Source organism: Bufo bufo, chromosome 2, assembly GCF_905171765.1.
Source record: "Bufo bufo chromosome 2, aBufBuf1.1, whole genome shotgun sequence".
NCBI lineage: Eukaryota > Metazoa > Chordata > Amphibia > Anura > Bufonidae > Bufo > Bufo bufo.
Window position 1 is genome coordinate 455,125,681 of NC_053390.1, and position 25,263 is coordinate 455,150,943.

General features: G+C 42.5%; 1 protein-coding gene across 2 annotated transcripts in view; it reads left to right on the plus strand.

The window, feature by feature from the left end:
* The window catches only part of GNG7 (G protein subunit gamma 7), a 62,513-nt gene extending 37,618 nt beyond the window's left edge, over positions 1–24,895 (plus strand). For both annotated transcript variants that reach the window (XM_040417603.1, XM_040417604.1), the window contains exons 2-3: positions 20,421–20,541; positions 22,795–24,895. In XM_040417603.1, coding sequence (XP_040273537.1) covers positions 20,461–20,541; positions 22,795–22,920 — 207 coding nt within the window. In that variant the 5' untranslated portion in view covers positions 20,421–20,460 and the 3' untranslated portion in view covers positions 22,921–24,895. The remainder of the gene's footprint in view (positions 1–20,420; positions 20,542–22,794) is intronic.
* Positions 24,896–25,263: the final 368 nt, after the last annotated feature.

The window sequence follows — 25,263 nt, forward strand, 5'->3', positions numbered from 1 at the left end:
AGTAACATAGTAACAGTACATAAGGCCGAAAAAAGATATTTGTCCATCCAGTTCGGCCTGTCATCCTGCAAGATGATCCAGAGGAAGGCAAAAAAAATCCTGTGGATAGTGGCACAACCTCTTTGAAGCGTCTGCTTCTACTTTGTCAGGGTCATCTGTCTTGATATGGCCGGGCACAGCATTGTAACCCCCATTATTCACACGTCAGTGATTGGGAGCCAAAACCAGACATAAGGTATAATAATGGAGATATGTGCTCCTGTTCTGTGTTTAGAGCCGCACAATCACTGACCGAACACTGACTGTGTAGGGCTCATGTATATGGCTGTAGTTTCAGTCCACTTTTCTTTGCAGATAGGATGCGGACCTTTCCATCTCAATGGGGCTGCAAAAGATGCGGACGGCATCCGCATGTACATTTCCATGTAGGACAAAGATAGAACTGTGTTTTGTGGACAACGATAGGACAGAAGTTTACAAAAATTCTGGCTTGCACTCGGCCGGGATCCGTGTTTTGCAATCTGCCATTTGCAGACTGCAAAACACTTGAGGCTGCGCGCATGAGCCCTAAGACCTTAGGCATTTTCACACAGTTGTTTATGCCTTTTCTGTCAAATCTTGCAGACTTTGCCTCATTTGTCTACATGGCTTTTGTGTGTCTTTTTATATTTCAAAAAATGCCATCTCCCCAAGTCTATGTGAATTATGAACTGTAGTGCACACATGCATATTTTTGATACATGGAGGTTTTTTTTGCAGAATGTTGTAGTTATTGCATTTTTTTCCAATGTTTTTCTATACCCTTCTCTATAGGGAAATAAAATAAATTTCACTCATGTAGAAAAAAAAACTGCACGTGACAAGAAAGAAAATGCATTTAGTCTTCTAGCATTTTTTAGAGGCAAAAACCCCCCCGTCAGACCATGGTGTAGGAGCCCTAAAGCATGTTAATGAATGCTTGCATCATGGCAGTGCTCTACTTTGGATTGTTTTTTGGCAGACAAGCAGCGTATTGTGAGGATATACCTCCACCCTACTGGCTTGTATAATATTCCTTGCTCTAGATGTGTTAACCCCGAGATCTCAGAAGAGCACGCTTTATGTAATAGTGTGGGATCAGCACAGTGGTGTTGTAATAAGATAGTGTTTTATTTCTGCATGCTTTATCTTGCTAAATGTATCTGCTGCTGTCCACTTACTTACATAAGATCATATGAGTGCGGGACAATAGCCCCGCGAGCGGCCCGACGCCCACAGCATAATTGCGGAAAGGATGCGGACACATTTTGCGGACGTGTGAATGGAGCCTAAGACTGCTTACTCCTACTAGGTGCTGTCCACAAGGAGAAATTGTATCCCCCAGATCCAGATAGTTGTCAGCAGCAGTGTCAACCCAGAATTGTCTACCAATAGGTGTCAAGGACAGAAACATGGAATTTTGGAATAGAAATGTAGCCCTCCAGTATATCCTATGCACCCACTCGTACCGTTATTTATGATGGCACAACATGATGAGCATCTGTTATCAGAAGCCTCTCTTGGTATAGCTTTGGCATAGTGGCTTATAAGCAATGCAGCCAACCTAAGACTACCTGCACACTGGTAGAAATTCTGCACGAATTCTGTGCATTTCCGCACCAAATACACACCAAAAACAATGTCTTACTTGAAGTTTTTGGTGTGGATTTAATGTAGTTTTGCCACAGATCTGACTGAAATCCACACAAAAGAACTGCAGAAAGAATTGACATGCTGAGGATTTCAAAATTCACATGAAAAAGCAAAGTGTACATGAGATTTCTTTAATCTCATACACTTTGCTGGTACTGTATTAGGGCTCATGTACGCGAACGTATGCGGCCTGTGCTCGTATTGCATGGGCCGTTTGCGCTCCGTATCACGGATGCAGACCCATTCACTTGAATGGATCTGCAAGTTGTGGAGTGGAGGCATGGAGCAGAAGCCCACGTAAGCACAACCAAGTGAATGGGTCCGCAAATGGTGCCCATCCATTGTGGACTGCTATTTGCGGTCCAGCGCACGGGTGCACATGTTCGTGTGCATGAGTCCTTATCCTGTCTGCAACATGTGCAAGTAGCTGAAGAACTCATGCGGTCCGCAAAACACGGATACCGGCCCTGTGTGTTCTGCATTTTACGGAACGGCTGACCCATAATAGAACAGTCCTATCCTTGTGGAACGGCCATGCGGACATACAGACACGGAATGCACACATTTTTTGTTTGCGGCCCCATTTAAGGGAGTTTTTCCGCATACGGGCCACAAACAAACGGAGCAGACATGGACAAAAAATACGTTCATGTGCATGACCCCTAAGGGTGTTTTGAGACTAAAGATTCAATAGGCGCTCATATTTTTTATTTTTTTTAAACTTTTGGGCAGTAGCTGTTCATTTCCATTACCCCCCCAAAAAAAGGAATGTTTATACCTACCTGGAATTATACAACCCACCTTCATCTCTCTGACTTTTTTTTCTGGCTTACAGTGCTACATCAGCACAGATTTGGCGCGGTCACTCGGCTGCCATGATCTGACCCCCTAATTAACCATCCCAATGAAAAACACTTTTTTCTTTCCAGAGCTTCTCTTTACGTTGTGTTCAGAAGTGGCAGATGCAGAAATTCAGATATGTGGATCTTAGATGAACAATAGTGACTGTACTTATATAAGAGCACAGACACAACAGGCACCTCCAGAGGTAGAGGATGAAGCATTAGAAGGCCTGCCAGTGGTGCCCTCCACCCACCCGTGTGCTGGTGCTCTGCTCCAGTCCGTAATAACCCAAGCTCTGAACAATGGTGGCTCTATTTGGCCCGGCTCTCGAGCACACTAAGGGACTCTTGCCTGATGCACAAGCTCACATGACTATGCTGTCATGAAAACAGGCTCAAATCCGGGAAATCACAGGCTTCTCTTCTATTTGCTGCCTGTGACTGAAACGTGGGCAAATGTTAAAGAGACATCAGCCGACAAATATACAGTAATACAAGGTCAGGCCTTTGTCTGCTCGTTTCTTTCCAGATGACCTACGTCTTATGCACAGTCTATTATAGGGACGTTTGAGTCTATTTTTAGTCCGCATATAACTGTTTTTCATTCCCCTTTTGATGCCAGTGATTCATGTAGCAGTGACCATGACCCGAGGATGATTATTTCTGTTGTGTACAGCAGTGAACAGATAAAGGGCCGTGGATTTTGGAGTCATACGCCAAGTCCGATTATTAGAATAATGAGAGCTAGGGCATTCTTCCTGGAAGATAGTGGAGCGTTATGGAGGAAAAGCACCGGCCATATGAATCCTAGAGATGCCCACTCAACAGCTCTCCATCACGCTATTTAGAAAGCTCCGTTTCCATCTATCCAACAGTGTTTGAATTTTTGCAGAATTGGAGCCCAAATCCTTTTTGCCATGTCTGTTCTTAGCTGTAGACACACATTTGTCCAAGGAACCAATACACCAGCACACAGTACTTGAATCCAGGAGTTTATAATACCATGGATGCCTTGGCCTGTGTTTTAGAGCCTAAAGTTTCTTCCCTAGAGGTGATGAGCAACACAACTGTAACATGGTATGAAAACTGGATTTTTCCGCTAATGCAGCTTTCATAGATGTTTCATATCATGTACCATATACGGTACCAGAAAAAACATCCCAGCCTATTATGATGTCCAGTGGACTGCTGCTCAGCCACTCATACCACACGACCGTATCCGTTTTGCAGTCCGCAAATCACATATCCACAAAATATGGATGCGCAATTTTTTGATGGATCTATTGACTTCAATGGCATTTTGCATAACGGACATACGGATGCGGAAAATACACAGGTCATCTGTGTGCAAAAATCCATTCTGCAAAGGATAGAACATGTCCTGTTTTCGGTAGCAAAATATAGGCCCATTGGACGTCAGCAGGCCCACAAAAAGAAAAGATGCAACACGGACATGATCTGTATTTTGCAGATCCGTGTTTTGCGAAGCGCCAAATCCATATGATGGTGTGCATGAGGATGACTATCGGAAAAGAAAACTGTCCAAATTATTGACCAATCAAAATTGTCTCTTTGTCAGCATTAAAATGTACCTCTAGCTATGAATTGTCTCCCACTGGAAATTTAAGGTTATGACCACACGTGGCATAAATGCTGTGGATTTTCTGGAGTGGAAATTGGTGCATTTTATATTAGGTTGTTCACCCCTGAGAACATTTGTGCAGTCCACCCCCCAGCGTGGTTGGACCTGTACTGGAAATCGAACTTACCTGATCCATCACTCCAGGTCTCCCCACGTCAACCTCCGGTTTGAAGTGGGTCACGTGGCTGCTGTACCCCATGCATCATGTCACTGAGTCACTTGATGCATGAGTAACATGTCACCACTAGTCTGGCCACATTTGAGGATCTGCAGAAAAGGACTCCAGGGATGAACATCCCCTTTAGGCCTAGTTCACACGAACGTGTGTGATCCGTGGCCTTATTGCGGACCGCAAATTGCGGGCCACAATACACGGACACAGTTCCGTGTGCATTCCGCATCACGGATGCGGACTCATTCACTTCAATGGGTCCGCAAATCCGTAATTGCGGAACGGCTGCAAGGAACGGGACCCCTCGGAAGCACTACGGAGTGCTTTCGTGGAGTTGCGTCCCATACTTCCGTTCCACATAGAACATGTCCTATCTTTTTGCGGAACGGGCGGATCGCGGACCCATTAAAGTGACTGACCTACGGCTGTCGATCGTGCATTGCAGGCCGCAGCACGGGCACGTGCTGCTCACGGCCTTAAAGAAATCCCATCCTGACACTGCATAACAAATCTGCAGCAAAAATTGCAATGCATAAAGTGAAATCCGCAGCAAAATCCGTGACAAATGTGCTGATAATCTGCCCGATGTTGCCATACCCTTAGGCCTCCTGCACACGACCGTATGGCTTTTTCAGTGTTTTGCAGTCCGTTTTTCACGGATCCGTTGTTCCGTTTTTTGTTTCCGTTTCCGGTCCGTTTTTCCGTATGGCATATACAGTAATTAGGCTCCATTCACATGTCCGTGGTGTGTTGCGGATCCGCAACACACCCTCCCGGCACCCCTATAGAAATGCCTATTCTTGCCCGCAAGCTGCGGACAAGAATAGGACATGTTCTATTTTTTGCGGAGCTGCGGACCTGAAGATCGGGGCCGCGCTCTGCAAATGCGGATGCTGACAGCACACTGTGTGCTGTCCGCATCCATTCCGTCCCCATAGAAAATGAATGGGTCCGCACTCGTTCTGCAAAATTGCGGAACAGATGCGGACCCATTTGCGGACGTGTGAATGGAGCCTTACATAGATAAAATTGGGCTGGGCATAACATTTTCAATAGATGGTTCCGCAAAAAACGGAACGGAAACGGAAGACATACGGATGCATTTCCATATGTGTTCTGTTTTTTTGCAGACCCATTGACTTGAATGGAGCCACGGAACGTGATTTGCGGGCAATAATAGGACATGTTCTATCTTTAAACGGAACGGAAATACGGAAATGGAATGCATACGGAGTACATTCCGTTTTTTTTGCAGAACCATTGAAATGAATGGTTCCGTATACGGACCTCAAAAAACGGCCAGTAAACGGGGGGAAAAAACGGTTGTGTGCAGGAGGCCTAACTGAGAGTGTAATTTGGGACATAGCTGCCTTCACACGCAGCAGATCTTGCTGCAGCAGTGTGCATGTATATAGGGGGAGTCAGGAGGAATAGCCATTGAGCAGCAGCTGTCTAAAGTATATGCAACTATGGCTGTCCGGCTGCTGTTATACTGCAGTCTCGACATGCTATGAGAGTAGGGCTGCATTCACATCTGTTCCCGCAGAGAGCAGTCTGCTGGGTTCTATAGTTCACTGCCGATAGTGATAGGCGACACATGGTCAAACCCTTTGTTATTGTACAGTTCCCTCGGATGTATTCTTCACTGCTGAGATCTTCTCCAGAGGCTCACGCTTGTTTGTGCATCAGCAGTCATTAGATCTGAGCTGTCTCTTGCAGTCTCTTGACCCACTTTAAATAAGCTGCTGCAGTTTGCAAACGTAATAGAAAATAAGTGCTCCCTGTCATTAGCGGTGAGTTTATTATCAAAGTAATATTATTATTATCAATTTAAAGTAATAGTGACATCTTCCCGTGTTTCCAAGCATTAGGAATATTTTGAAGCCAACATTTTATTGTAATTATTGGTTACAAAGTAGTCTTGCAGGTGAAACCGCTGTGAAAGGCTCCACATAACACTGCTCTGACTCACTGCTGATGCAGCAGGTGCCATGTGCCGGAATTAGTGTCATTAGAGGTGGAGAGCTTCTAAGAAATGTTGGATTTGTGGGTGGAAAATCTACAGGATAGGTCATCAATATCAGATTGGTGGGGGTCCGACTTCTGGCACCCCTCCGATCAGCTGTTTGAAGAGACCGCAGCCCTCTCATGAGCACTGCCTTCTCTTCACCGTTTACCTGCTCACTGTCGACACTGCAGTGGTGAGGTGTAATTACAGCTCCTCAGTCTCATTCACTTCTATGGGAAGGAGCAGTTGTAATTATACTGCCGACAGTGAGCAGGTAAACGGTGAAGAGAAGGCAGTGCTCATGAGAGGGCTGCGGTCTCTTCAAACAGCTGATCGGAGGGGTGCCAGGAGTCAGACCCCCACAAATCTGATATTGATGACCCATCCTGAGGATAGGTCATCAATATCCGAAACTGGGCAACCCCGTTTTAATGCGTTTTGCACGTGCGTGAGAAAAATCAGCATGTTTGGTACCCAGAACAAGTGGATAAGGTGAGTTTAATAATTTTTTTTTAACCCCTCCAGCCCTATTGTACTAAGCATTCTGTATTCAGAATGCTATTATTTTCCCTTATAACCATGTTATAAGGGAAATTAATAATGATCGGGTCCCCATCCCGATCGTCTCCTAGCAACCATATGTGAAAATCGCACTGCATCCGCACTTGCTTGCGGATGCTTGCAATTTTCACGCAGCCCCATTAACTTCTATGGGGCCTGCGTTGCGTGAAAAACGCACAATATAGAACATGCTGCGATTTTCACGCAACGCACAAGTGATACGTGAAAATCACCGCTCATGTGCACAGCCCCATAGAAATAAATTGGTCCGGATTCAGTGCAGGTGCAATGCGTTCACCTCACGCATTACACCCGCGCGAAAATTTCGCCCCTGTGAAAGAGGCCTTAGACATTCATTGTTTTGAAAAAAGATGGAGGTTAAGACTGTTCGTCACACTGCAATTTTTCAGGCATAAGGCCAGTTTCATGCAAGCGTTATATGCAATACACCGCCAGTCTAATGACTTAAATTGGCAGAATCAGGGATGTCATTAGACACATAGTTGGGCCATGTCTTGCGGGTGGTGCACAAGTGTGCCAGCATTCCGCTAGTGTGAACCTGGCCTTAAGAGATATGGGTTATTATTGCTTCTGTCTCTGTGTAGTGAATAAAGACGGCAGCAATGTTTCACATATGTACAATAAATGCAAATAATGTAAAAAATAAAACACTACTCATGCCAACCCTAACCACAGCCAGAAGCTGCCCTGACCACCTCAGACTATAAATATCATATATCACAATGAGCCAAACAAAATGGCTAACCCATTTCATCAGTTTATTTTTAAGACTTGTTATGAATATTTCTTGGGTGCACATGGACAGTATAATATCTGCTCACGTGTGGCAGCACGGTATTCATTTGTTTGGCTAATAATTGAGGTGTATCTGCTGCGTAGCATGGAGAACGATGTGTGGAATCCAGCTCTAGAAAAGTGACTTCCTGTTATTGGAATGAGAAAAGAGAAAGCCTACAAGGCGGCATTACCCTCTGCCATACCGATGTGACGGCTCATTGTTTTCAGGCGTTGATGCCGCTGCAGCCCCAGCATGTCTCGACAGCTCCTTCTTTATTGAACTTCTGTGCATGTAAATGACTGAAACTGCAGTTTGTTTGGGAGGAGAACATGTAAGAAGTATGTGGGCTCAGATTCCAGTCACAATAGTTATCAGGCAAGACTTCCAACTTCTGCATCACAGTATTAGGCCTAGTTCACACGAACGTTTTTTTTTGCGAGTGTATGGGCCGTTTTTTTGTGTTCCGTATACGGTACCATTCATTTCAATGGTTCCGCAAAAAAAACGGAATGTACTCAGTATGCATTCCGTTTCCGTATTTCCGTTCCGTTGAAAGATAGAACATGTCCTATTATTGCCCGCAAATCACGGTGCTTGGCTCCATTCAAGTCAATGGGTCGGCCCAAAAAACTGAACACATATGGAAATGCATCCGTATGTCTTCCGTATCCGTTCCGTTTTTGCTAAACCATCTATTGAAAATGTTATGCCCAGCCCAATTTTTTCTATGTAATTACTGTATATGCTATACGGAAAAACGGAACAGAAACGGAAACACAACGGAAACAAAAAACGGAACAATGGATCCATAAAAAACGGACCACAAAACACTGAAAAAAAGCCATACGGTCGTGTGAACTAGGCCTTACAGCCCACAAACCACATTCATACATGGGCCTCGCTCATCTGCACTGTGTTGTGTGGACTATAGAAAGGCACATCAAAGGAAAATGGTGGAGTTGCCCATTCTATTGCATTATTGTAATAAATGACACATTAATGTTACTTCCCCAGTTGCACCAAGTGGTCAATTTTAGTTTAGTTTTGATTTATTTTTAGTGCCATTCAGAGCTGTATTTAAGAAACTTTGTTTTACTTAAATGTTTTTGTGGTCATGCAACTAGTTTATGGACTAGGGCTCTGTTCACATTGGCATTGAGTTTTCTGTACATAAGTGAGAACTGACAGCTATACAGCATTCGGTTTCAACAGCAAAACAAACGTGCAGGGCAAAACATATTGCTAAAGGGCCCTTTACAAGGGACGGAACCCGACAGATAATCCCTTACGAGCTTCATAGGAACGCTTGTTAGCAATTATCTGACGGTGTAAAGGTGCTGCCGATTTCCCGATAAACGAGTGAAACACTTTTTTTGTCAAGTAATTGATTTGTTTGTGTAGGCACCTAAGGGCTTGTTCACACGTCCGTCTGAAGCCCGTGCTGTGGACCGCAAATTGCACCAACCATGGCCCAGCCGCATGGGGATTGTGGACCCATTGTGGCAAGTTCTATCTTTTTGCTCTGCGGAGGCACAGAATGGAACCCCAGAAAGCACTCCGTAGTGTTCCGTTCCGTGCTTCCATTCCGCATCTCCGGATTTGCGGACCCATTGAAGTAAGTAGGTCCGCATCCGTGATGCGGAATGCACATGGAACGGTGCCTGTGTATTGCGGATCCGCAAATGCGGTCCGCAATATGCCAATGGGCAGCACACGTTCGTGTGAACGAGCCCTAAGTCATAGTTTACTGGCAGCAGATTGTGCTGACTAATTATGCTCTGCCGCTGGAAAACAAGGACTCTGTATATGGGCGAGCAATGGCTTTAGCGATCACTACTCCTTATACCATGGAGGAGATCTCAGCATGTAAATACAGTGGTCTCCTTCACTGACGAGCAGGCAATTGCCGGGAAGGAACGCTTCCTTTCCAACAATTTCTTGCTAAATCTACAAACTCATGTTTATTAGGGCTCATGCACACGAACATATTTTCTTTCCACTTCCGTTCCGTTTATTTGCGGACCGTATGCGGAACCATTTACTTCAATGGGTCCCCAAAAATAACAGAAGGTACTCCATGTGCATTCCGTTTCATCATTTGAGAACAGGTTAGTAGGCCGACAGCCATGCTGGAACTCACAGATCATGATGCAGTATGTTCGGCTCACATGAGCCACAGTCGGTCTGGGAAATATGTCTGTCACAGATTGTATACCGCCATGTGAATGAGGCCTTAGGCTTCATGCACTCAACCGTATTTTTGTTCCACATCCGATCTGCATTTTGAATGTGGACCCGTTCACTTATACTGGATCGCGAAAAAAATGCAGACAGCGCACAAATGTCATCCATGTGCTGTTCGTATCTGTGTGTCCATCTTGCAAATTATAGGTACATTTCTACTATTGGGCCCTTGAAAAATGCAGCCTGAACACAGCACGTATCCTTATCTTGCGGATCCGTGGTTTGCAGACTGCAAAAGACATACAGTTGTGTGCATGAGGCCTTAGAGAGAGACTTAGATGCCAAACTCAGGAAGTGCAATATAACAGTATATTAATAGTCATTTCACAATGTGGTTCCCAAAATAAATCCATATACATAGTAAGGCCTCTTGCACATGACCATATGGCTTGTCCGTTATGCGGACAATAATAGGACATGTTCTATTTTTAAACGGAAGGCATACGGAGTACCTTCCATTTTTTTGCGGATCCATTGAAATGAATGGTTCTGTTATGGTCCATATACGGAACGCAAAGAACGGAAATGGAAGAAAAAAACTTCGTGTGCAAGGGGCCTAAGGCAGTAAAGCAAGTGCTGCAAATGTATACCACAGTTTACCCACCACACCCCACACCGCTTCATCTTCGGTATCTTTGTCCAATTCGGCCATCACATTTTCTGTTTTTTGTACTGACCTTACCTCAAGTTCACACGGTCAGGTTTCCTGATGCCGATTTGAAAGCCAAAATCAGGAGTGGATCATAAAAAGATAGAACGTATAAAAGGGAATCTGTCATCAGCGACCTCCCTATAAACTGTTTGCATACACACATACTGTGGTTTCCATGATTAAAACTTAGTTTTTTTATTGTTGATCTGAGGCTTCATTCCTGAGTTATAATTTTTCTTAATATGCAAAGTAAGCATTTGGTGCAATGAGGGCGTCACCATTGCTTTTTTGCATCAGCAAAAGAAAAACAGTATTTTAATCATGAGAACTACAGCTATGTGTCTATGCAAACGGTTTGATAGGGAGGTCACTGGGGACAGACCTTCCTTTAAAGACAGGCACAGTTTGGCCTCATGCACACAAATGGGGTTCCGTGATCCGTTTCCGTTTTTGTTTCCGTGTGTCTTCCTTTATTTTTGGAGGACCACCAGACATAAAGGAAGGTAAAATAACAGGTTTGCCATGCAAATGATAGGAATAAAACGGACGCGGATGACAATCTTGTGTGCCTCCGTGTTTTTTAGTGGTCCCATTGACTTGAATGGGTCTGCGAACCGTTTTCCACGGACAAGAATAAGACAGGTTATATTTTTTTTGACGGACTGGAACCACGGATGCGGATGGCAAACGGTGCACTATCCGCATTTTCAACGGCTCCATAGAAATGAATGGGTCCGCATCTGAAACGCTAAAATCGGCGGAACGGACGCAGAGACAAACAACGGTCGTGTGCATGAGGCCTTTCTCCTTGTTTTTTGAGTTCACTTCTGATTTTGGCTTCCAAAACTGCATTGGGAAACCTGACCATGTGGCCATATCTTCACTGGTTTTAATGTGATGGATTAATAAACATAAATTATAAAATTTCTTTAAAACCTTATATTTTTTCCTGCATATTTTAGTTTTTGTGTCTGTACGTGCATAAATACATATACCAACTTTATTAGCTGGGTTTCCTTTTTAAGTTTCTGTTTTCAGACAAATCCTCGTTACCTAATGCTACATTGGCTGTATCCGTTTTGCGGTCCACAAACTGCAGATACCAGCCATGTGCATCCCGCAATTTTCACTAGCCCCATTGTCAAAATGCCTATTCTTGTCCACAAAATGGACAAGAATAGGATAAGTACTATAATTTGCAGCAGGTCCGCACAGATGTGGACAGTACACAGATGACATCCGTCTTCTGTCCTCATTTTGTGTGGCCCCTTTGAAATGTGCGAATCGGATGCAGACTAAATATACAGTCGTGTAAATGTGATCTTATAATCAGATTTCCACTGAGGGTTTAATGATGGCAACAAAAATACAAAAAATACAAAAAACCCCGGTGGAAAACCCTTGGTTCCCAGCATACAGTGGAACCTCTTTTGGCGGCTTGGATGCAGACTCATTCACTTCAATGGGGCCGCAAAAGATGCTGACAGCACTCAGTGTGCTGTCCGCATCCGTTGCTCCATTCCGTGGCCCCGCAAAAAAAATAACAATATAGGCATTTATATTAAAGGCTGTCCATGCCGTTCCGCAAATAGTGGTCGCGTGCATGAGGCCTTAGACTTCATTTTTTTTTCGGGGGTGTATTTTTAACTCCCTTTTCCATCTGTATGAAATTAGAAGAATGCAGTGGTACAATAGAGGACTCGAGCAGCGTTCAGTCCAGAAAATGCAGCCGAGCAACTGTGGTGCGATACAACCTGTTGCTATTTACTATTCTACCCTCTTGGTACAGTATAGTACTATTTATTGTGGTGTAACAGATATTGCATAAACTATAAAATCATAAATGTGCTAAACTTTTGTGTAATCATTTTTTATGGACTTTTGCAGAACATAACCCTTACCTGTGCTGAGGCTATGTTCACACAACAAAATCCACAGCACAATCAATAGCTGAAAACAGGTAGTCTTTGGTGGTAATTTTGTAATTTGGTGGTGGTTTTATTGGAGTTTTTACGAGCATTTTAGAAGAGTTTTTGGGTGTCTTTTTTCTGCAGTTTAACCCCAGCTGGTTATGGGCATTAGTGACCATTCCATTTTTTTATTTTTTCATCACATTCCAAAAGCTATAACTTTTTTTATTTTTCTGATAGCCGTATGAGCATGTTTTTTTTTTTTGCAGTTGTAGTTTTTAATGTAGCATTTTGGGGTACATATAACTTACTGATGAACTTTTATTAACTTTTTTTCAGGCATGTGGGAAAAATAGCAATACGTAAAAAATTTAGCAGTGTTCATTTTTCAGCATAAACAACATGATAACGTTACTCTCTTTGTCAGTATGATTACAGCAATACCAAATACATATTATTATTTTTTTTACAGTTTGCTAAATAAAAACCCTTTTTGAAAATAAAAAAATGTTTTTGCATTGCCGCATCGCAAGACCCTTAGATTTTTTATTTTTCCTTATACGGCGCTGTGTGAGGGCTTGATTTGTGCGGGACAAATTGTAGTTTTCATTGGTATAATTTTGGGGTGCACAACACTTGGTCACTTTTTATTCTGCTTCTTTTTTTTTTTGTTGCAAATAGGCAAAAAACAGCAATTACAACATTGCTTTTTTTTATTTTTTTCCTTTTTACAGAGTTCACCATACAGGGCTCCAGATGGCGACCAAAATGGTCGCCAATGCGACTTAGAATTTACAAATGGCGACAAGACTTTTTAGTCTTGTCGCCATTTGCGACTAGACCCGCAGCTCTGCTCAATACAGCGGCGGGCACAGGAGATGATCGTTCTCAGCAGCGCAGGAGGAGTCTCTCCCTCCCCCCTGTGCTGCTGCTGCCGCCGCCTCTGCCAATAAGAAGAGACGGGAGGAGGAGGGGAGGGGAGGGGCTGTGGCCACTGCGCCACCAATGAAGAAAACTGACCTGTAATACAAATACAGGAGGCGGGTGCTGGAATCAAATAGCCGGCACCCGACCTTTGTGACAGGGAGCTGCGATCAGCTGCAGTTGAGTTAACCCTTCAGGTGCGGTACCTGAGGGGTTAATTTAATTGTAGCTGATCGCAGCCCCCTGTCACAAAGGTCGGGTGCCGGCTATTTGATTCCGGCACCCGCCTCCTGTATTTGTATAAGAAACGTTGGTGGCACAGTGCGGCCCCCCCCCCAAACACCCCAGTATAAGAAACATTGGTGGCACAGTGGGAAGTGCCAATGAGGGTTAAAAATAATAAAAGAAAATTAACTCACCTCCTCCAGTTGATCGCATAGCTGCCGGTCTCCTGTACTTACTTCTTTCTTCAGGACCTGTGGTGACGTCACTGAGCTCATCACCATGGTAATGGATCATGTGATGAGCACAGTGACGTCACCACAGGTCCTGAAGAAAGAAGTAAGTACAGGAGACCGGCAGCTATGCGATCAACTGGAGGAGGTGAGTTAATTTTCTTTTATTATTTTTAACCCTCATTGGCACTTCCCACTGAGCCACCAATGTTTATTATACTTGGGGGGGGGGCACACTGTGCCACCAACGTTTCTTATACAAATACAGGAGGCGGGTTAGGGTTGAGTAAATTATTATTTTATTTTTTTAACCCTCATTGGCACTGCCCACTGCGCCACCAATGTTTATTATATGGGGGGGGGGCACACTGCGCCACCAATGTTTATTATTTTGAGGGGGGGCGCACTGCGCCACCAATGTTTATTATATTGGGGTGATGGGGGGGCGCACTGCGCCACCAATGTTTATTATAGTGGGGTGATGGGGGGCGCACTGCGCCACCAATGTTTATTGTATTGGGGTGATGGGGGGGCGCACTGCGCCACCAATGTTTATTATACTGGGGTGATGGGGGGCGCACTGCGCCACCAATGTTTATTATACTGGGGTGTTGGAGGGGCGCACTGCGCCACCAATGTTTATTATACTGGGGTGTTGGAGGGGCGCACTGCGCCACCAATGTTTATCATACTGGGGTGTTGGGAGGGGGGCGCACTGCGCCACCAATGTTTATTATATTGACCTTCTACTAAGCATTCTGTATTCAGAATGCTATTATTTTCCCTTATAACCATGTTATAAAGGGAAAATAATACAGTGAATAGACTTTCATCCTAGGAACCATGCGTGAAAATCGCGCCGCATCCGCACTTGCTTGCGATTTTCACACAGCCCCATTAACTTCTATGGGGCCTGCGTTGCGTGAAAAACGCACAACAGAGCATGCTGCAATTTTCACGCAATGCACAAGTGATGTGTGAAAATCACCGCTCATGTGCACAGCCCCATAGAAGTGAATGGGTCCGGATTTAGTGCGGGTGCATTCCGGTATTTTGAATGCCGGATCTGGCACTAATACATTCCTATGGGGAAAAATGCTGGATCCGGCATTCGGGCAAATCTTCATTTTTTTTTCGCCGGAGATAAAACCGTAGCATGCTGCGGTTTTATCTTTTGCCTGATCAGTCAAAATGACTGAACTGAAGACATCCTAATGCATCCTGAACGGATTACTCTCCATTCAGAATGCATGGGGATAACACTGATCAGTTCTTTTCCGGTATAGAGCCCCTAGGACGGAACTCTATGCTGGAAAAGAATAACGCTAGTGTGAAAGTACCCTAAAATATTAAGTTTAAATCCCCCCTTTCCCAATTTTACATATAAAATATATAAAACAATAAATAAATAAACATATTACATAGCGCTGTCCAAACTATTAAATTATTCAAAAATATCTCCTATGCGGTGAGCATTCGCCATTTTTTAGTCAACTTGTCACCCCAAAAAATAGGATAGGACGGTTCTATTATGGGCCGAATGTTTCATAAAATGCGAAATGCACGCGGCTTTTTTTTTTTGGTTTTTTTTTTCGCGGTATTGAGTATCGCAATACTTTTTTATGGTGACGAAAGCGAATCAAAATTTTGGTTTCAAAACAACCCTACGCCGATCTGATCGGCATAGCGTTGTCACGATACCAAAATTTTGATTCAGTTTCGATTTGGCGACTAAAAATTTGATTTGGCTCCTAAATTTTTCAGTTCAGGAGCCAATGGCTACTAGGTATTTTTTTTAGGCTGGAGCACTGCCATATGGAACATATTACATGATAATTGCCTAGTGTGTGTCATTATGAACACAGCAATACCAAATATGTGGAAGGGGTTTGTTTTGGGATTTGTTTTCCAGTGGAATAAAGTTTTACGTATTTTAATTTATTTTACGGCATGTTGTCCCGGTACTTTAGGACACATGACGTACCGGTACGTCATGTGTATTTCCGATCGGAACAAGGTGCCTGCTCAAATCGTTGAGCAGGCACCTTGGCTAAATGCGTGGGAGGGTCCTGTGACCCCCCCGGTGCTGCCATCGGGTCCCCATGGGGCTGTAGGGGGGACCCGATGGCATGGAAGGCAGCACAATGCCTTCCTGAGGCATCGCCGCTGCCTTCCTGTGACGTGCCTGTGAGATCCAGCCCCCTGGATCTCACAGGCCGGAATCTGTATGGGTAATACACACAGTATTACTAATACAGCCAATGCATTCCAATACAGAAGTATTGAAATGCATTGTAAAGGATTAGACCCCCAAAAGTTGAAGTCCCAAAGTGGGACAAAAAATAAAGTGGAAAAAAAAGTTTCAAAAATAAAGTTTTCCCCCCAAAAATTAAACGTTTCAAGTGAAAATAAACCAAAACATAATTTTCCCCAAATAAAGTTTATAAAAGATTGGTAAAAAATAGGGGGGGGGGGAAGGAATTAGACATATTAGGTATCGCCGCGTCCGTATCAACCGGCTTTATAAACATAACACATGACCTAACCCCTCAGATAAACACCGTAAAAAATAAAAACTGTGCTAAATAAACCATTTTTGTCACCTTACATCACAAAAAGTGTAATAGCAAGCGATAAAAAAGTCATATGCACCCCAAAATAGTGCCAATCAAACCGTCATCTCATCCCGCAAAAATCATACCCTACCCAAGATAATTGCCCAAAAACTGAAAAAACTATGGCTCTCAGACAATGGAAACACTAAAACATGATTTTTTTTGTTTCAAAAATGAAATCATTGTGTAAAACTTACATAAATAAAAAAATGTATACATAATAGGTATCGCCGCGTCCGTAATAACTTGCTCTATAAAAATATCACATGACCTAACCCCTCAGGTGAATACCGTAAAAAAATAAAGATAAAACGGTGTAAAAAAAAGCCATTTTTTGTCACCTTACATCACAAAAAGTGTAATAGCAAGCGATCAAAAAGTCACACGCACCCCAAAATAGTGCCAATCAAACCGTCATCTCATGCCGCAAAAATCATACCGTACCCAAGATTATCGCCCAAAAACTGAAAAAACTATGGCTCTCAGACTATGGAAACACCTAAAACATGATTTTTTTTTTGTTTCAAAAATGAAATAATTGTGTAAAACTTACATAAATACTAAATAATATTAGGTATCGCCGCGTCCGTGACAACCTGGTCTATAAAAATACCACATGATCTAACCTGTCAGATGAATGTTGTAAATAACAAAAAATAAAAATGGTGCCAAAACAGCTATTTCTTGTTACCTTGCCTCACAAAAAGTGTAATATAAAGCAACCAAAAATCATATGTACCCTAAAATAGTACCAACAAAACTTCCACCCTATCCCGTAGTTTCTAAAATGGGGTCACTTTTTTCGAGTTTCTACTCTAGGGGTGCATCAGGGGGGCGTAAAAAAAAACAGTCCAGCAAAATTTGCCTTAAAAAAACCGTATGGCATTCCTTTCCTTCTGCGCCCTGCCGTGTCCCCTTACAGCGGTTTACGACCACATATGGGGTGTTTCTGTAAACTACAGAATCAGAGCCATAAATATTGAGTTTTGTTTGGCTGTTAACCCTTGCTTTGTAACTTAAAAAAAAATATTAAAATGGAAAATCTGCCAAAAAAGTGAAATTTTGAAATTGTATCTCTATTTTTCATTAATTCATGTGGAACACCTAAAGGGTTAACAAGGTTTGTAAAATCGGTTTTGAATACCTTGAGGGGTGTAGTTTCTAGAATGGGGTCATTTTTGGGTGGTTTCTATTATGTAAGCCTCACAAAGTGACTTCAGACCTGAACTGGTCTTTGAAAAGTGGGTTTTTGAAAATTTCTGAAAAATTTCAAGATTTGCTTCTAAACTTCTAAGCCTTGTAACATCCCCAAAAAATAAAATGTCATTCCCAAAATGATCCAAACATGAAGTAGACATATGGGGAATGTAAAGTAATAACTATTTGTGTAGGTATTACTTTGTATTATAGAAGTAGAGAAATTTAAACTTGGAAATTTGCAATTTTAAAAAAAATAATTGTTAAATGTGGTATTTATTTTATAAATAAAATATATATATATATTTTTTTTACTTCATTTGATCAGTCTCATGAAGTACAATAAGTCAAAGCGTTTTAAAGTTATCACCACTTAAAGTGACACTGGTCAGATTTGCAAAAAATGGCCTGGTCCTTAAAGGGCTTCTGTCACCCCACTAAAGTCATATTTTTTTTTTGGGCTAGTTAAATTACTTATCCTGCGATATATGAAAATATAATGGTGTTACTTACTTTGATTCAGCAGTTTCTTCTAAAAACGAACTTTTATAATATGTAAATTAGGTCTCTACCAGCAAGTAGGGCGGCTACTTGCTGGTAGCAGCTGCAGAAAACCGCCCCCTCGTCGTGTTGATTGACAGGGCCAGCCGGGATCTCCTCCTCCGGCCAGCCCTGTCGGCATTTAAAAAATCGCGCGCCTGTGTTCATTCTGCTCAGGCGCTCTGAGATGAGGTGGCTCGCCTCCTCAGAACTCCCTCAGTGCGCCTGCGCCGATGACATCACCGAAATAGAAGACGTTTCGTTTTTAGAAGAAACTGCTAAATCAAAGTAAGTAACACCATTATATTTTCATATATCGCAGGATAAGTAATTTAACTAGCCCAAAAGAAAAAAAAGACTTTAGTGGGGTGACAGAAGCCCTTTAAAGGGCTTCTGTCAGCCCACTAAACCGTAATCCCTACACTGCGATCTCTGCATACATAAGTAAAATAATAATTTTCGTTCAGTAGAATTTGATAAAACGCTATTTTTATAATATGTAAATTACCTTGCTACCAGCAAGTAGGGCGGCTACTTGCTGGTAGCAGCCGCATCCTCCGACCCTAAGGACGCCCCCTCCACATTGTGATTGACAGGGCCAGGGAACGGAATCGTTCTCTGCTGGCCCTGCCTGTTTTCATTCAATATCTGGCGCCTGCGCCGCGGCCGTACGTATCTTCAATCTGCGCAGGCGCACTGAGAGGCGGCCACTCACTCGGCCGCTCCATCCTCAATGCGCCTGCGCCGATGACGTCACATCTACACCCGGCGTAGGCGCATTGAGGAGCGAGCGGCCGAGTGAGTGGCCGCCTCTCAGTGCGCCTGCGCAGATTGAAGATAGGTACGGCCGCAGCGCAGGCGCCAGATATTGAATGAAAACAGGCAGGGCCAGCAGAGAATGATTCCGTTCCCTGGCCCTGTCAATCACAATGCGGAGGGGGCGTCATTAGGGTCGGAGGATGCGGCTGCTACCAGCAAGTAGCCGCCCTACTTGCTGGTAGCAAGGTAATTTACATATTATAAAAATAGCATTTTATCAAATTCTACTGAACGAAAATTATTATTTTACTTATGTATGCAGAGATCGCAGTGTAGGGATTATTAGTAAACAAAAAAAAAAAACGGTTTAGTGGGCTGACAGAAGCCCTTTAAGGTGAAAATGAGCCCGGTCCCAAAGGGGTTAACAGGTGATCTTCTGATTACTTCTATAAAACACTGTTGCTTAGAAGTACAATGTATTATACTTTCAGTGCTATACTGACAGGAACCATATGGAGCACCAGAAGGGACTAGCCTGATGGGCATACACTGCCCATGTGTCCTAGGATGCAAGTGTTCCCTTTAAACACCTTAGATGCCAAAGTAGCTATTGACTGCAGCGTTTGAGTGCAGTTTCTGCGGATCTGGGCCATTAGAGCATGAGCCTGGCTCTCCGCTGCTTGGGAGATCCGTGCAGCGCTTAAACTAGAGCGCGTTAGTGACCAAAAAAGGCATATTGGTGGTCAGTAATTAGTTAAAGTATAAACGTATTTATCACCGTTTTTTGTCGCTTCACCTCCCAAAAAAATGAATAAAAAGTTTATTTTTCTATTTTTTGTTAAGTATTAAAACACAAGAAAAACAATATAAATGTATCGCTGTAATCATACTGACCCACAGAAAAAAAAAGAGTCCGTTTTACCACGTAGGGAATGCCATAAAAACGAAAGCCATAAAACTAAGGAAAAATTAGGGCTATTTTTTTCCAGTTCACCATATTTGCTATTTTTTCCAGATTCCCTCTACATCAGATGCAATATATAATGGTGCCATTAGAAAAGTACAACTTGTCCCACAAGCAAAAGCCCTCACACAGCTGTGTGAACGGAAAAATAAAAAAGTTATGGCTCTGGGAAGGCAGGTAGTAAACAATGCTAACATGAAAACTGGCCTAATCATTAAGAGGTTAAATCATCTTCTACCATGTTTACAAGGTGTGCACATAGTGGAGTTTTTGACATTGAAATGAATATGAAGTTTAGAATGGTATTTAGAACGTGGAAATGCTGCTGAATCAGTGGCAGGTTTTGCCAGGGTGGACACAGCCTCACCGTTTCTTTTCTCGTTGTGTAATTGAGAGTGGTTATTATCTGCATTAAACGGTCTGTCTCTAGTCTGGTGCATTATCAATATTCCTTTTATTTTGCAGACATTTCTCCAATTTGTGGATAAAGATCTGATGGCAGATAATGTCAACCTCTAACAACATAGCGCAGGCTCGAAAGCTGGTGGAGCAACTCCGTATCGAGGCCGGTTTTGAGAGAATTAAGGTATACTTAACACCTTCATTATCTTTTTGTTCAGCTGACTTGATTCTATTGGGATAAGCCTGATTACCGTAGGGTTTAGGGATTTTAGCAGTTTTAATCATATTTGATGATGACTCATTAACTGGCCATCTGGGAGGCCTGGCACTGCTCTGTCATGTAGTCCTCTGCACTAGTAACTGTGTGACAAGAATTCCAGTGAGTGAAACTAGCTGTCCTGTTCTCAAGCACTAGTGCATTTCCTTGTGGAGTAACAGTACAGTGAGTTCTGTGTGTGTCATCTGTGTGCTTCTCTATGTACAGTAGTTTGTATATGAGTAATGGACAACCAGTCCAGAATAAGATGATCTAAAGGACACATGCCATGTACTGCAACATGCAAGCACATACAGTTACAGGGAAGAGTAGGTGAACCCTTTGGAATGTGCCTGGCTTTCTGCATTGATTACTAATAAAGTGTAGTCTGATTATTATCTAAGTCACAATTACTGACAAACGCAATGTAACTGAAGTAATAACACACAAAGAGCGAGCGGTACTGTTCATGTCTTTTATTGAGCACATTCAGTAAACGTCCACGGTCCCTTTACCAGTAATCCCCTCCACCAAACGTTTTTGTAGCTACAAGTAAGATTTGCATACCGTTGAGGAATTTTAGACTTCATACCTCACAGACCGAACTCTTAGGCCTCTTTCACACGACCGTTTTTTTTTTCCCGTTTTGCGGGCCGTTTTTTGCGTTCTGTATACGGTCCGTATACGGAACCATTCATTTCAATGGTTCCGCAAAAAAAACTGAATGTACTCCGTATGCATTCCATTTCCGTTTTTCCGTTCCGTTGAAAGATAGAACATGTCCTATATTTGGCCGCAAATCAGGTTCTGTGGCGCCATTAAAGTCTATGGGTCCGCAAAAAAACGGAATGCATACGGAAATGCATCCGTATGTCTTCCGTATCCGTTCCGTTTTTTGCGGAACCATCTATTGAAAATGTTATGCCCAGCCCAATTTTTTCTATGAAATTACTGTATACTGTATATGCCATACGGAAAAACGGAACAAAAAAACGAAACGGAAACAAAAAACGGAACAACGGATCCGTTTAAAACGGACCGCAAAACACTGAAAAAGCCATACGGTCGTGTGAAAGAGGCCTTAGGGCCAGATTTATCATTAGCTCAAGTCAGAATAATGGAGTGAAAAAGTCACAAATTTTTGCGCAATCGCTAAAACTGCGCAAAAAAATTGTGACTTTTTTCTGCTCTGCACTATGCTCGCCAGTTTTCTGAAAGTGGGCGTGTTTTCCTATGTAAATGAATCTCTAGACAGATTTACTATTGGGACTTTTTAAAAAGTCGCAAAAAAAAATGTGCAATTTCACTCCAGTGTGGACCATGCTTATCTTATGAGACTTTTTAATAGAACATGCGACTTTTTCGTAAAGACGTGCGACTTTTGTAAAGCTGCTTACTGACGGATAAACTGCTACCGTCAAACCACATTTATTACAGTCTTAAAGGGCCGATCATAAATCTGACTTGGCTAAAACTGACTTTAGCCTTATGTGAAAGTGGAGTGAGCTGTCAGAGTAATGATAAATCTGGCCCTTAGTGTCTCCCACTCACACACCACCTCCGCACCTCCCCTCTCTGTTGGTGTCCCTCAAGGCTCTGTCCCAGGACCCCTGCTCTTCTCAGTCTACACCTTCAGCTTGGACATCTCATAGAGTCAACTTTTGGCCAACATTGTACCTGTGAGAATGGGTACCACAGAAGCAAACAGCATATTTAAAAGAGGGTTCTCTAGGAATGCGTTAAAATGGCCACCAGCAACCTGTCCCAAAAGGTGAATAGGACTGGTTGCCACCACTTACAGAGCTGCCCAGGGGGCAGGGCCTCACTGTACACTACACTGAACTAGATGGTAATAATGTTAACCTGCCTCTGACATGCCATCATGGCTGAGCAACTTGACAGGAAAACTGTAGTATGTAATGAGGCCAAGTTCCTCTGCAAGTGGAGTCAACCAGTCCTGCTTACAGTCTAGGACAGGTTGCTGGCAGCCATTTTAAATCATTTGAGGAGAACTCCTTTAATGTAAGTTTCCCATATAGTGGGTATATCACTTGCATAGACTACCTTTAGTTTGGAGTCATACTGTTGTATAAGTGATTTATGTGTCTTCTTTCATGTATTTATGTAGGCAGATATCATGAAAGCAATATTCTAACATGTAGTCTTTATGTAATTGTTTAGGTTTCTAAAGCAGCAGCAGAACTTATGAACTACTGCGAGCAGAATGCCAAAAATGATCCGCTGCTGGTTGGAGTGCCAACTTCCGAGAATCCATTCAAGGACAAAAAGCCATGTTCTATTCTATAACTTTCCTCTTCCAGGCATTACAGCAAGCAGTTTCTTGACCAGCTGATGGCATCTGAGTGAGATGGTCAGGTCATTTTCAAGATAGCAATGATCTGCAGATAACTCAGATAGCTGCAAAATAAAAGATCACAGTCTTGCACATTATATGAGAGACACTTAGATTTCAAATGTAATGTTAATACAGTCAGATGACTGCAATGGTTGGTTTTCTCATTTTCTTGTGTGTATTTTGGGGGAGAATGGTTTGTGCCAGTAGTATCTTCAGAGAGGATTTGCTGTACATATAAGTGTCAGGCGTGTACAGCTGTAGTTTGTATTCCGGACTGAGCCATGAAACGCGTTGATCTAGTTTCTTGTCATTAACCCCATTTTGTATTTTCACCATTACATGACATCTATACTTCTCCGTATAGTGGATGCATTTCTCGCCTATTCTTTCTGTTTAGTGAATCTGTTGGAGCTTAATAGTAGGAAGTTGTGAGCAACATCCACCCTGACTTTATTTCTAGGGTATGGGCTGCAATTCTAGATGTGATGTATACAGCATGATCATGTGAGACAACCACTTATGAATGAAGTTCCAACAGCTTATTTTAGCTTTACAATTTTCATGTAGTTTTATATATTCTTTCCCTGGGTCCACAAAGAAATAAAATAGGTGTCACATGAAATGCACATCTCAAGATGGTTCTTTTCCCCTTGTGGTCATGTAAATGGGCTTTGTATGAAGGTACATGTAGTAGATGACATTCCAGACTGTGTTCTTTTTCTGTGAAGATATAGTCAAAGTGGATTCATGGGAGGAGTATGATCTTTTGTAAGACGCACAGTCTCACATGTTTTATATGGGTTATACATAATATCTAATGGAATGAAATGATTGGCTATTGCTGTGTGGTGCCATTCATTTTAGATGGTTAGTCGACTGGTATTATGTTTAAGAGTCAGAAAATCTCTTTTCCTATGACCCCCTTTATATGCTCAGATATTGTTTTGTAAAACGCCCATTGATACTTGAAGCGCTACAATAATAAGACTTTTCCTGTTACATGAGACATATATAAGATTGTGACATCATGGAAAGAAATCATGTGCCATCACAAAAATCTTACACTTTTAATGTACAGTAATGACAAAACCAGCACCTCCCATGTACCCTGCTAATGGGCCCCTTGCTGGACTGTATCAAATTGTATCCTTCTAGGTCATTCCCTAACATGTAACCAGCATCATTGCCCTGACACAATATTGAGACCTTATTGTTTCACCTGGTAATACAAGGTATAGCTATAAGAGACAACATTTACAAGCTAATGCTCTATCCCGGGGCTAAAATGGGTATTCCTCATCCAAAACCAGTAGGAACCAAGCTCAAGTGGTGGTTAAGGGACTGCATAATTAGTCATTTCTTAATATACACTTGTAGGAATCCACCTCAGAGTTATAATCTACTCATATTCCCAATTGGCATGGGGATCTGTTAATGATACCCACTTGTAGCTGGTCCTTCTTTTTTGGCTCCTAAATCCAGATGCTGTACAGAATTTTTGATCTCCAGTTTAAGACCCCAGTAGCAGTGGAGACTTTCCACCTTTTCTTTGTATTGTGTGGTGAATATGTCCGCAATATTCTGAATTTGTACCTATAGCGGTATTCATTGTAGGTGTGAGAATCTATTCTATGCTGTATTATACTAATCCGCAGTGATCTGCTCAGTGTTCTTAAGTGTTTGCCATTTTCTTTCCTTTTCTTGATGTATACAGTATTTTCCAGCATTGGTGTTCTTTTGCCTGTTTAACTAACATGTCGATAACTCACTAAATATCTGTACAGTGTTTATCCTCACATTCATTCCTGCAAATTTATTGTCAACTTTTATCATGTGCCAAATAATTTTGCACTGTAACTATATATTTTGTGGTGTAGCTGTTACAATGTTAAACCTTAAATAAAGATTCACTACACTTTACTTATAGCTTTGGCCTTGTGTGTTTTTATTGATGCGTATATTTTTATCGTGACGACAAACGTATCTGTTGCAGCTGTTGCAAAACTACAACTCCCAGCATGCCCTGTTAGCTGTAGGCTGTCCAGGGATGATGGAAGTTCTAGTTTTGCAACAACTGGAGGGCCACAGGTTGGGCATCCCTGTATTAGAAGGTAATCAATGTGTAGTAATGACAATGTGGTTGGATAGTCACAGCGTTAAAGGAATTGTCCATACTTATGTAAACAAAACTTTATCATCATATAGTACAGAGTTGGCCAATTATTAATACATTTTGGCCCATATTTATTAACAGGGGACAATGTAAAGTTTGTCTCCCCGTGTCTATTTGTGTA